At 36.9% G+C, this 12,129-nt stretch overlaps 1 protein-coding gene across 1 annotated transcript in view; it reads left to right on the top strand.

Annotated features, from left to right (window-relative positions):
- Nucleotides 1-8,552: 8,552 nt before the first annotated feature.
- Nucleotides 8,553-12,129, top strand: part of LOC143038783 (uncharacterized) — an 8,918-nt gene continuing 5,341 nt past the window's right edge. The window contains exon 1 of the mRNA XM_076208321.1: nt 8,553-8,696. Within this exon, the coding sequence (XP_076064436.1) occupies nt 8,553-8,696 (144 nt within the window). The remainder of the gene's footprint in view (nt 8,697-12,129) is intronic.

Here is a 12,129-nt window from a genome sequence, read left to right as displayed (position 1 = left end):
AAAATGAACCATTTACCTTCAATGGGAAGGGTTTCAATTTGAATAAGTTAAATCTTTGGTTGGAAGAGAACGGGATTTCAATAATAACTGAAGTAACATTAAGGTAGGAGTTTAGCAATGGATAATATAATGCTACATTAGCTTCTTCAAAGAAAGGTTCAAAGTTCCAATCCTTCTTTGCTGACTTAATTACCTTTATAAGTTGAGGTATTGGAAGGAGAGAAGAAGTTACTTGACCCGAATTGGCCATAACTAAATCCTGTACAAAAGATTCCAATTGAACTTGCATCTCAGATAATTTCAATTGCATAGTATTGAGTAACAAAAAAATTTGCATTGTACTCTCTTGTTCACTTTGTTTCAAGCTGAGATTCTCTAAGTTATCTGAAATATCAGAGATCATTTCTTCAATGTTTTTAATGCTTGATTGTAATTCATCAATTTTTCCAACTTTCTCCTTTAATGTATTTATTGAAATTTTCAAGTCAGCAAGGAAGGCAAAATTGGCAATTCCCAAACCAGCAAGAGCTCCCAAAGCCACTACTATTGCACTTCTCTTTTGTCTAACATTGCTTTTGAAATTTGAACCTATGATGTGCAATTTATCCTCTATTTCCTTTATTTTGTTTTCAAGTCTATCCTTAACATCTTTACTGGAAAATGTTCTGTTTTAATATTTGCAAACTTTTATTAATGGAGTCCACATTTTCTTTAATTTTGGTTACATTTTTATAATCAAGAACTACCCTTACCACCTTATCAACCAAGATTAGGTTACCTTGATGATGTACCAATGCTCCAGGACGAATCGGATTCCAGTCCATGGCACTCACCAAACTTAATATTATTAATAAGGCAGTTTTCATCTGTAAAATACATCAAGATTAATGTTCAACTCTTGAAAAATATCATTATAATATTCTCCATATTCTCCAGGGTTATCAATATTTATGCACAAAGTATTACTATAATCATCTTCATAGATCTGCAAGCTAATTTTCCTTATGTCATCTAAATGTCCTACCAATTCTTCTCTTGATTCTAAATGTTTAAGTTTAAACTTGTTTCCACCTGCAGAATCAATTACCCTATATGGACCAGTGTACCTTAGTGAAAGTTTATTATTGGGTGAGGTTGCTTTGACCATTACTAATTCCCCAATTTTCAATTCTAGTTTACGAGCTATTTTGTGTTGTTGTTCCCTCATCTCTTGTGAATACACCTGCATATGTTTCCTAACTCTTTGGTGAATACTTTGAAGAGTATTTATCCTATTGGATATATAATCATCCATATTATATATGGGTTTTTGCTCTGCAGTCAACATTTCATATGGCAGAGTTTTGTCCTCCCCAAAAATTATAAAATGAGGTGTATCCCCAGTTGCTACATTAATTTGATTGTTCAGGGTACACTTTTCACAAGGAATCCAAGTATCCCAAGTTACACTATGAGGACTTATTAGGGTTCTAAGACATATAATTATCTTTTTGTTTAACCTTTCTACTACTCCATTACTTTGGGGATGGTTAACGAGTATATTGACTTTCTTGATGTGGAACACATTACATAGATTTTCCAAGATTTTGTTATTAAATTCAGTCCCATTATCTGAAACTAGGATGTTAGGTGTAGTAAAATTACAGATTATCTGATCATAGATTACGGAAGCAATAGTTTCAGCTTTCTTATTGATTATGGGTTGTAATATACAAAATCTTGAAAAATAATCAATAGCAACAAATAGGTATTTAAAGCCGTTCTCGGTTAGTGGTAATTCCAAAGTATCCATGTGAACTCTTTCCCAAGGTTTCTGTGGAATGGGATAGGTGAGTATAGGAGCAGGTTTTGGTGTATTTCCCTTCACCTTTACACATTTTACACATTTTTCTATATAATCATATATAGTTTTCTTCATACCTAACCAAAAGTACTTAAGTTGTGCCTGTCTATAAGTTTTATCCTTTCCAGGATGTGAACTACAATCACTATCATGAAGTAACTTCAATATCTCATTTACCAGAGTTTGTGGTATAACCAACTGATTTACTTGACCTCTAGAAATATCTTTCCCATTTACAAATGTTTTCCTATACAAAATTCCATTAATCAAATGAAATTCCTCTATCTTATACCCCTTTGGTAGCTTTGGAGGATCTCCTCTTGGGTTCATCAAATGCTTGATTATTGAATCACATGTCTCATCATCTCTCTGTTCTCTTATTAGCATTTCTTCATCTAAAGTTACTAATTCTTCTATACTACAAACAAAATTAATCAACCCAGTCCCAGTCATTGGTTGACTAATGTTTCTAGAAAGAGGATCTGCTACATTCCTTCTACCCGGAATATAATTAAATTGAACATCATAGCACTGAAGTATCGCAAACCATCTAGCAAGTCTGCCTCTAAGATTCTTATGCTTAAATAAGTTCTGAATAGCTGTGTGATCAGTCCAAACTCTGATGGGATACCCTAGTATCATATCCCTAAAACTTTCTAAAGAATAAATTACTGCTAAAGTTTCTCTTTCAGTTATAGAATAGTTTCTCTCCGCACTATTACAAAGTCTGGATGTGTAAGCTATGGGTTTTAAAGTTCCATTTCTCTCTTGCATTAGTATGCCTCCTAACCCTATGTCAGACGCATCAGTACAAAGAATAAATTCTTTTTCATAGTCGGGAAAAATTAAAATAGGTGAACTTGTGAGTTTATCTTTCAACTTGTCAAAAGCTTGCTGTTGCGCAGGTCCCCATATGAACTTTGAGTCCTTTCTCAACAAAGAACTTAGTGGATTAGCAATGTCAGCATAACTTTGAATGAATTTTCTATAATATCCTGTTAATCCCAAAAAGCTCCTAACCTTGTCTACATTGGTCGGAACTGGAAAATTCTTGACAGCGTTCACCTTTGAATTTACTGTACTCAGTCCGTGTCTGTCTATCTTATGTCCTAAGTAAATGACACTGTCTTGCAAGAGCTTATATTTTTCAAGTTTTACTTTTAACCCAGCTTCTCCTAGTCTTGAGAATATCAAATCTAATTTCTTAAAGTGCTCCACTGCAGTCTGAGAAACTATTAAAATGTCATCTAGAAATACACTGGCAGTGTTTCCTAACAATCCATCTAGAATAGTATTCATTAATCTCATGTAAGTTAATGGACTATTACATAACCCAAATGGCATTCTCTTGAACTCATAATGTCCTGTTGTAGTAGAAAATGCTGTGAACTCTCTTGAATCTTCATGCAATTCTATTTGCCAAAAAGCTGATTTGATATCTATAGTACTAAAATATCTATTCTCAGTTCCCAAACTTCTCAAAATGTCACCGATAATGGGTAATGGTAACCTGTCACGAATGGTGTGCTTATTCAGTTCCCTGTAATCAATAACTGGTCGCATAGTCCCATCAGACTTTGGTACTAGGATCAACGGAAAATTCCACTCACTTTTACTATGTTCAATAATATCCTGTGATAACATTTCAGTGATGAGTTTATCTACTACAGCTAATTTAGAGTGAGGAACTCTGTAGGCTGGTATGTAGATAGGTTGTGTTCCTGGTTTTAACTTAATGTGATGTTTTAAAACAGTTGTTTTTTCCTAAGGCGTTCCCCGGCAAAGCAATTACTTTTTTATGTTTCATAAGCAAAGCAAATAAAGCTTCATCCAACTCAGGGCAATTAGTTGATTGTAATAATTCTTTATATCTATTTCTTAAGTCTATGCATTCTTGTACTGAACAAATTGATGAAGTTGGTAATTCTATCTCCTCACTATTCTCATTTAAAATCTTAATAGGTTTAGTACACACCTGAATACATCCTATTTGTGTACCTTTCTTTAAAACTATCTCTTTATTCATAGTATTAATTACTAATACTTCTACTCTGTTCTTATTTGTCTTATAAATCCCTGAGTCCCACTTCAATCCTTTAATTTTAACTGATTCTGGGACTGTAATTACTTCAGAGTCTACATTGATTCCTTTCAAACACACTTAAACCTTATTAATTGACATGGGATGTAACAATGTCGACCTTGTTAATCCGCAATCTGCAATTCTCAAGGCATCTGTGGTTGATAATTTAGTAATCTCTGGGATTTCCTGAACTTCTGAGTTGGGTTCACAAATTGTTTTACTTTCTGTAGGGTTGGACCGCTCGGCCTCGCTATCTAGGATAGAAATGTTATCTAAGGATTCATTGATTCCTGTCACTGGTCTTAAGTCTGGTTGATTTAAGAATGGGATTAACTGTGACTTCACTAAGATTCCTAAGTCAGCAGGACAAATTACCATGTTTTCTTTTCTCATAGTTGCAAATCCTATCAATAAATCTCCTGGAAAAACAGACTCTTCTACCACTATCACTGGGATGTACAATTGTTCATTTGTATACAAGGCAACTTCTAGCTCAATCTTGCCTAATGTTTTTAACTGATTTCCAGTTACACCTTGCAATGTGTAACGGATTGGTTCCAACATTTTCACTCCTGGGTTCAACTGGTTTAAAACTTTACTAGTAATTACATTAACTACAGACCCTGTATCAATAAAAATTTGAATAGGCTTATTGAACACTTTACCCGCAATGAGAGGTCCTACAGAAGTTTTACCAACAGTAATTATCAGTTTGTCAGTTTCTTTCATCTCCCTTGCATTCCCATATTTAACACAATACCGCCTATCGGTATATATATGGGGAGGTCTGAAATGGTTTATTCTGTGTCTGGGGGTTTTCCTCTTAGCCCTGGGGGTACCCGAAAATTTCGGCACTCATGAGTTCTGTGTCCGATTTTATTATGGTAAATACAGAATGGAGGGTTCCTACATTGATACTCATTGTGACCTTCGTATTTGCAATTTCTGCAAATAATCCCATAAAAACATTCTTTTGCCTTGTGTCCCCAAGCATTACAATTAAAACATAGGATTCTGGTATCCCTATCCCTAGATGGACTTCTAGCATGCCGCCTATGTCCTACTTCTGTTTTCTTAAACTCTCTAGAGTTCCTATATTGGCTTTGTTGATTTATAGGCATTACATATGGGTTTATTGTTCTGGTCTCACTGTATCCTTGAAGAAGATAATCTACTTCTCCTAAACAGATATTTGATTTTAAATCTTTGTACAGCCTTTCTGCTGTTAAGTCATCAGAATTCTTTGCCAATAAGCTAAAGGTAATCAATTTGATTACCTGTGAGATTTTCATCTTCTCACTAGATCTTTCTATCCAGTCTGAATCTTTCAAGATAGAATTCATGTCTTTTGACCATCTATCTAATCTAGCTAAGTACTCTGTGTCAGTTTCACTTGTCCTAACTTCCTTAATCATTTTTACCAATGATCTAATAGGATCCTGATCACATTTGGACATGAAATGCTTGAGAAATGCTTTCTTATAATTATCATATTGATTAATTGATTCCATTTGCTGGAAGTTAATGACAAACCTCGCCCTTCCATGCTCTGGATCTATATTCTCCTTGAGAATCTCAATCTTACGATTCTCATTTGTAATGTTTTTACTAACTATAAGTGTGTCAATGAGGTTCAAGAACTTGTTTACACCATATGTGTTAGACTCTCCTGTGAATTTTGGAATATTTGTATTTGATGTGTGAATTTCGTGTCTCAACACGTTAGAATTCTGAGGGGTACTCATACTTATTACTAATACCTTGCTTTAGCCTGGCTGCTTGCGATGTCGCTTCGTGATGTTAATGTCTGGTTTGACGTCCTTCTACGGTCTTGTCATTCCTCAACGACGTTGTTCCTCCTCCATCACACACTCTGCCTTGAAGACCGCCTTGTAGATGATGATCACCTTGAAGAATCTTGAAGAATGCTTGTTCCCAACGTAGCAGTTACTTGAAGTTGTAGATTTCTCTCGTAGTCGTAATACTCTCTTGATTTTGGTTGTCTTGTTCCCGTAGATTTCTTGTGCCACTTCTCTTCGGAGGTGTTTAACACCCAGTTCGTTCCACCGCTGTTCACCACTTTCTCCCCCCCCACTTTCACCCCCCCCCTTGTCACCACTGTTACTTAAATTTGACTTGTAATATCACTCGTCTCGAGGCCCCTTGCCTCTCGTTACGTGAGTTTCACTAATATTCAAGTTCCTCTTAAGCAGTAGGCCCAATGCCTTCTTTTTCCTGTAGTCTCACTATTTTCTAGGCCCCATGCCTATTCCTCTCGTCCTTTGGGTTAATAAAAGGGTGGTGAATTTTCTTTCTTCTTTCACTGTAATTTCACCTTCAGCTTACACTCGGGATCTCTTTTCTCTCGTCTCTACATCGTCTCCTGATCCTCTCTCCACACCCTCTCTATATCTTCTCCCTATATCTTCTCTATCTCTTCTCTCTCGAGATCCCGTATCCTACGCTAAGCTGCCTTCGTCTGACGTCACTCATTTTTCTAATCCAATCTCCGGTGACTTCTGAAGTAAATGTCACTCCTTATGGGCGTGACTTTGAATTCCTGCACCAATAGTTTTTTTCCTCCTTCTGCACCTTGCACCAATCCGGAAAGCCATTTCAATGCCACTAGCAATATTGTTTATCTCAGCATTAGTCAAACGAAGGTAACCTGCGCTTACAGAGTTGATTACACATCGAATATAAAACAGTCACCACCATCGGTGTGTTTACATAGACAAAACGTCGCCCTCACCTAGACATAACATTGCCCTCGAGCAGGCGTCGAGTCTGAATTATTCTAATGCCCTAGCTCATTTCCATTCGTACACTACCGGCCTCTTACAGGTCTAGATAGCCTAGCATTAATTTTGTTTTTGTTGTATAAGGTTAATTTTATTTTGTTTTATATCTATATCTATATATAATAAATTATTATATATCTAATGACTTTTTTCATGTAATAATGATAATAATAATGAATATGATTGAAGGTATTATTTACAATTTCCTTATCATACATTCTATCCTTTAAAATCATAATAAACAGTAAATATAACATCATTAGCACATAAAAAAAAATATTAGTGTAGCAATGACAGCTATTGTAGTGAAAAGTGGTGTGTTAAATTCCATAGGTTTTTGCTCAACGTTTTGGTGATTCTGACTACTGTGCGCCGCCTCAGTATCATTCACGTCCCATTCCCGAGACCCTCCAATACGTGTGGATTCCCAACTCAACCATTTTCGCACACACACACACACACACATACACACACACACACACACACACACACACACACACACACACACACACACACACACACACACACACACACACACACACACACACACACACACACACACACATACATATATATATATATATATATACATATACACATATATATGTATATCTATATACTTATAGAATTCTGAAAATCTTGTTTGTATCTTGCTTGCTTGCTTGAAACCGTCACCCAGCCAATCAGAAGAAGAGATATGACGTCACGACTGAGGACCAGCCAATCAGGAGAAGAGATATGACGTCACGTCTGAGGACCAGCCAATCAGAAGAGGAGACAAGAAGAAGATATATGACGTCACGACTGAGGACCAGCCAATCAGAAGAAGAGACATCATATGATTCCAAGCAACGGCGATATAAAGTCACAATCTTCTGCATTTCATTTTTTATAACAATGTATAATTTAAAATTTCATTTGACCCAACATACATACATACATATATATATATATATATATATATATATATATATATATATATATATATAAATATATACATATATATATACTTATAAAATTTTCATATTCAGTATTTAAAAGTATAGCCAACTCCTGAATTAGCAACGACGACATGACGTCACAATCTTCTGCATTTCACTTCATATAACTAATCAAGTCACTGCCTTCGTCTACTGAATAGAGGTAAGAGCTCTAAATTATATTCAATTTGATATAGAAACTTATTTTCTGTGATTTATACTATACGGTGATAGTGACATAGTATACTTATCATAAAGTTTATATTTATAAACGTTGCTACTCGCTCAAGTCCCATGGGACTCCCTGAATGATAATGATAATTGAGTGGGAGTCGGATTGGGAGTAGGATTACGAGACGTGATATAACATAAGCAGAATTAAGAAGAATGATGTATATATAAGAGCATTGTCTTAATAAAGCTTTTATTGGCCATTTTATTAACAACGTATCATTTAAGATTTTATTTGACCCAACGGGTCACGGGTGGTCTAGTATAAATATATATACATATACATGTACACATACACGCGCATGTATATGTATATATATATATATATATATATATGTGTGTATATATATGTATATATATATATTATATATATACATATTTATATATATGTATATATATATGTATATATATACATATTTATATATATGTATATATATATACATATTTATATATATGTATATATATATATACATGTTTATATATATGTATATATATATATATAAACAAATATATACATATATATATATATATATATATATATATATATATATATATATAAATGGTTACGCCTTCAAAGTCATTCATATACACTGTTACCGGTCAGCTTTTGGGCGATGGCATCTGTGTTCTTGTTTTCGGTTTGCTCTCCGGGGACCCTCGCGCCTTGCCATCGAGGGAACTCGGAGGACCCGCACATTTCCGACGCCCGACGACACGACTTCGGGAACCCGGACGTCACTTGCATCCATGGATATAAGGTAAGTGACCTTGCCAGTCAGATTATGAGCACGTGTCTACTCGCTTAAATGTCATATATAGGAGAAGAGCTACACTCATAGAGTCCTGTTTCTGGTCAAAGATAGCTTTGAGTTTGCTTACGTTGCCTGATTGAAATGTTTCTTCTTCCAGACAGAAGGGTCACTCAAAGGAAATTCACGTAACTCTGCAGCTGGAAGGCACCATGGAAAGTAAGGTAGGTGACTCTGTTCACGTAGGAGCACGGGTGAATTTACCCAATATAGAGGATATAGTGTATAGACGTAGACTTCCATCTCTGTGCTCTCATTGGTTAAAGTGGACTTTGAATTCACTTATCGTCACCCTCGTAAAGAATTGCCTATGCCATTTTTCGTCTTTTTTTTTTTTTGTGTGTGTGTAAATCAATTTTTCATTGCTCCTTGTGGTACAGTTCCCAATGTTCTATTTAGTGTCTGAGTAGGTTAAAACTACGTTAGGAGGAACATTACGTACATTTATGAAATAGAAAATAGATTCTTTTTTTTTCGATTTTTTGAAAAGTTGGAGAAATGACTTAGGCACCTTCTTTATGAGGCTGGCGTTATGTTGTCTGACTGTATTGCTTTATTTTCTATATTGTGTGTGTGTGCTGTATGTTTATGTGTCTCTGTATGTGTATGTGCGTGTGTGTGTATGAGCCATGAGGATGTAGTCCTGGGCACCCCAGCGTCCCGGAAGGCAGGCGACTTGACCACGGTCGCTCCAGCGTCCTGGTGGGCAGGTGACCAGGAGTTGCCCCAGCGTCCCGGTAGGCAGGTGTCCAGTCTCTGGTCACCCCAGCGTCCCGGTAGGCAGGCAACTGTGTGTTTGAGGGTGTGCTATTTGTATGTTTGACTATGAACATAAGTGAGTACCTGTTTGTGTGTTTGTATGCGTGACTGCCTGAGTGCATGTTTGAATGCTTGTGAGTGTTTACAGTGAGTGGAGTCCTGGTCACCCCAGCGTCCCGGTAGGCAGGCGATTAGTCTACAGTTGCCCCAGCGTCCCGGTAGGCAGGTGACAAGGAGTTGCCCCAGCGTCCCGGTAGGCAGGTGTTCAGTCTCTGGTCACCCCAGTTTTACTCTCGTAAAAACAATTGAATGCTCCTAACAGTTTTCCTTATCTCCCATATATCTGCAATACCTCCCACAGTGACTAACTGTCTACCGTGCCATAAACCTTGTCCAAATCCATAAAGGTCCAAAGAACATCCTTACTTTTTTCTAAAGCTTTCTCACACATCTGCCTCACCACAAAAATCTGATCCACGCAACCCTACCTGCCTTTAACCCACGCTGTTCCTCACCAATTACTCCCTCTGTTTCTCTCTTAATCCTATTAATCAAAACCATCCTTTAAGCCTTCCCAGCTACACTCAACAAACCGATCCCTCTGAAACTAATACACTCACCTTATCACCATTTCCCTTAGTGGAACTATACAGGCACTCCTCCAGTCCTCCGGCACTCTACCCTCTTTTAGACAAACATTAAACAATCCCACCGGTTAGTTCACTATCACTGTTCCTCCCTTTTTTAGGCAAGTGTGTGTTTGTGCATATATATATATATATATATATATATATATATATATATATATATATATATATATATATATTTATATATATATATATATTTATATATATATATATATATATATATATATATATATATACAAAACAAGCCGCGGGCTTCGCCCTCCCCGGCTTCGCCGGACGCTTGGCTGCGCAAACAGCGGCCTACAGTCGCAGCGGCCTTCGGCCGCAGCGCTCCGCGCTCTAATCCCACTATAGGCATCCCGTGCTGGAGATCCCGTGTTGGGGTTCCGCCCCGAGGCCGAGGCCGAACCCAAGGGACATTTTTTCCTGGTCAGTTCAAGGGAACATGGCGACCACTGAGGACTTGCGACCACTGAGGACTTGCGACCTTTGAGGACTTGCGACCTTTGAGGACTTGTTACCTTTGAGGACTTGTTACCTTGGAGGACTTGTTACCTTGGAGGACTTGTTACCTTGGAGGACTTGTTACCTTGGAGGACTTGTTACCTTGGAGGACTTGTTACCTTGGAGGACTTATTACCTTGGAGGACTTATTACCTTGGAGGACTTATTACCTTGGAGGATTTATTACCTTGGAGGATTTACAACCTCGTAGGACTTGCAACTTCAGAGGACTTGCACCCTCGTAGGACTTACGACCTCGGAGGACTTGCAGCCTCGAAGGGCTTACAACTTCGGAGGACTTGCACCCTTGGAGGACTTGCACCCTCGGAGGACTTGCACCCTCGGAGGACTGGCACCCTCGGAGGACTTGCACCCTCGGAGGACTTGCACCCTCGGAGGATTTGCACCCTGGGAGGACTTGCACCCTCGGAGGACTTGCACCCTCGGAGAACTTACAGCCTCGAAAGGCTTACTGCCTCGGAGAACTTACGACCTCGGAGGACTTACAGACCCCCCTCTCCAAGACATGTAACATTTTTAAAATGTGTCACCTTTGAAATGGTTTAATTATTATCATTATTATTTATATTATTATAAATTTTATTGATTTCTTTTTATTAATTTATCATTATTATAATTTTTCCGCATCCGACCTAGTTATGGACCAAAAGGTCTCCTGTCGGGAAAACCCCTTACACGAGCGTGCCCAGATTGCCGTAACACGCTCGTTCAGTTTTGGTCAAAATAAGTAGAATGGTCAAAAGTAGAAGAGTTTATTTTTAGGTAGTTATTAATATATATATATATATATATATATATATATATATATATATGTATATGTATATATATATATATATATATACCTTTACCTTTCAAAAGTATTAAAGGGGCCGAGGCGCGGAATAACTTTAGGAAGGCAGCAAATAATATCTTTGAAAGATAGAAATGAAAAAAATCAACACACAGAAAGAATGGTGAAAAAGAGTAGAATAATTTTACCAAGAGCTTTACTCGTGAAAGACCGTTATTCAATCAGTAGATTTATCTGCAGACAGTATTGTACCAGAATTTACTAAGGAAGAATTAACATTTGCTCTAAAAAGTATGAAACGAAGAAGAATACCAGGTTGATGGGTAGACCTTCTAAAACACGCAGGGAAAGAAATTCATTGTAAATTAGTTCAGTTGTACATCCAGTGTTTACGTCAAGAAAGCATTCATGAACCATGATGCGTTGCTATAGTGATTTTACTTCATAAAATAGGAAACTGGAAAGGCCTTAGTAACTACTGATCGATTAGAGTGTTATCAAATGTATATCAAGTGTTTCATTACAAATAGATCAAATAAAGTTTTAGATACAAATCAAAAGAGAGAACAAGCTTTAGAACAGGATATTCAACTCTAAACTATTTACAGACGATGAATCGATTAATCGAGAAAACGACAAATAGAATATACCTCCTTGTTTA

This window comes from Oratosquilla oratoria, chromosome 25, assembly GCF_046742065.1.
Source record: "Oratosquilla oratoria isolate Oo_2021 chromosome 25, ASM4674206v1, whole genome shotgun sequence".
Lineage (NCBI taxonomy): Eukaryota > Metazoa > Arthropoda > Malacostraca > Stomatopoda > Squillidae > Oratosquilla > Oratosquilla oratoria.
The sequence above is the reverse complement of the archived record's forward strand: the minus strand, read 5'-3'. Positions and strand labels throughout refer to the sequence as shown.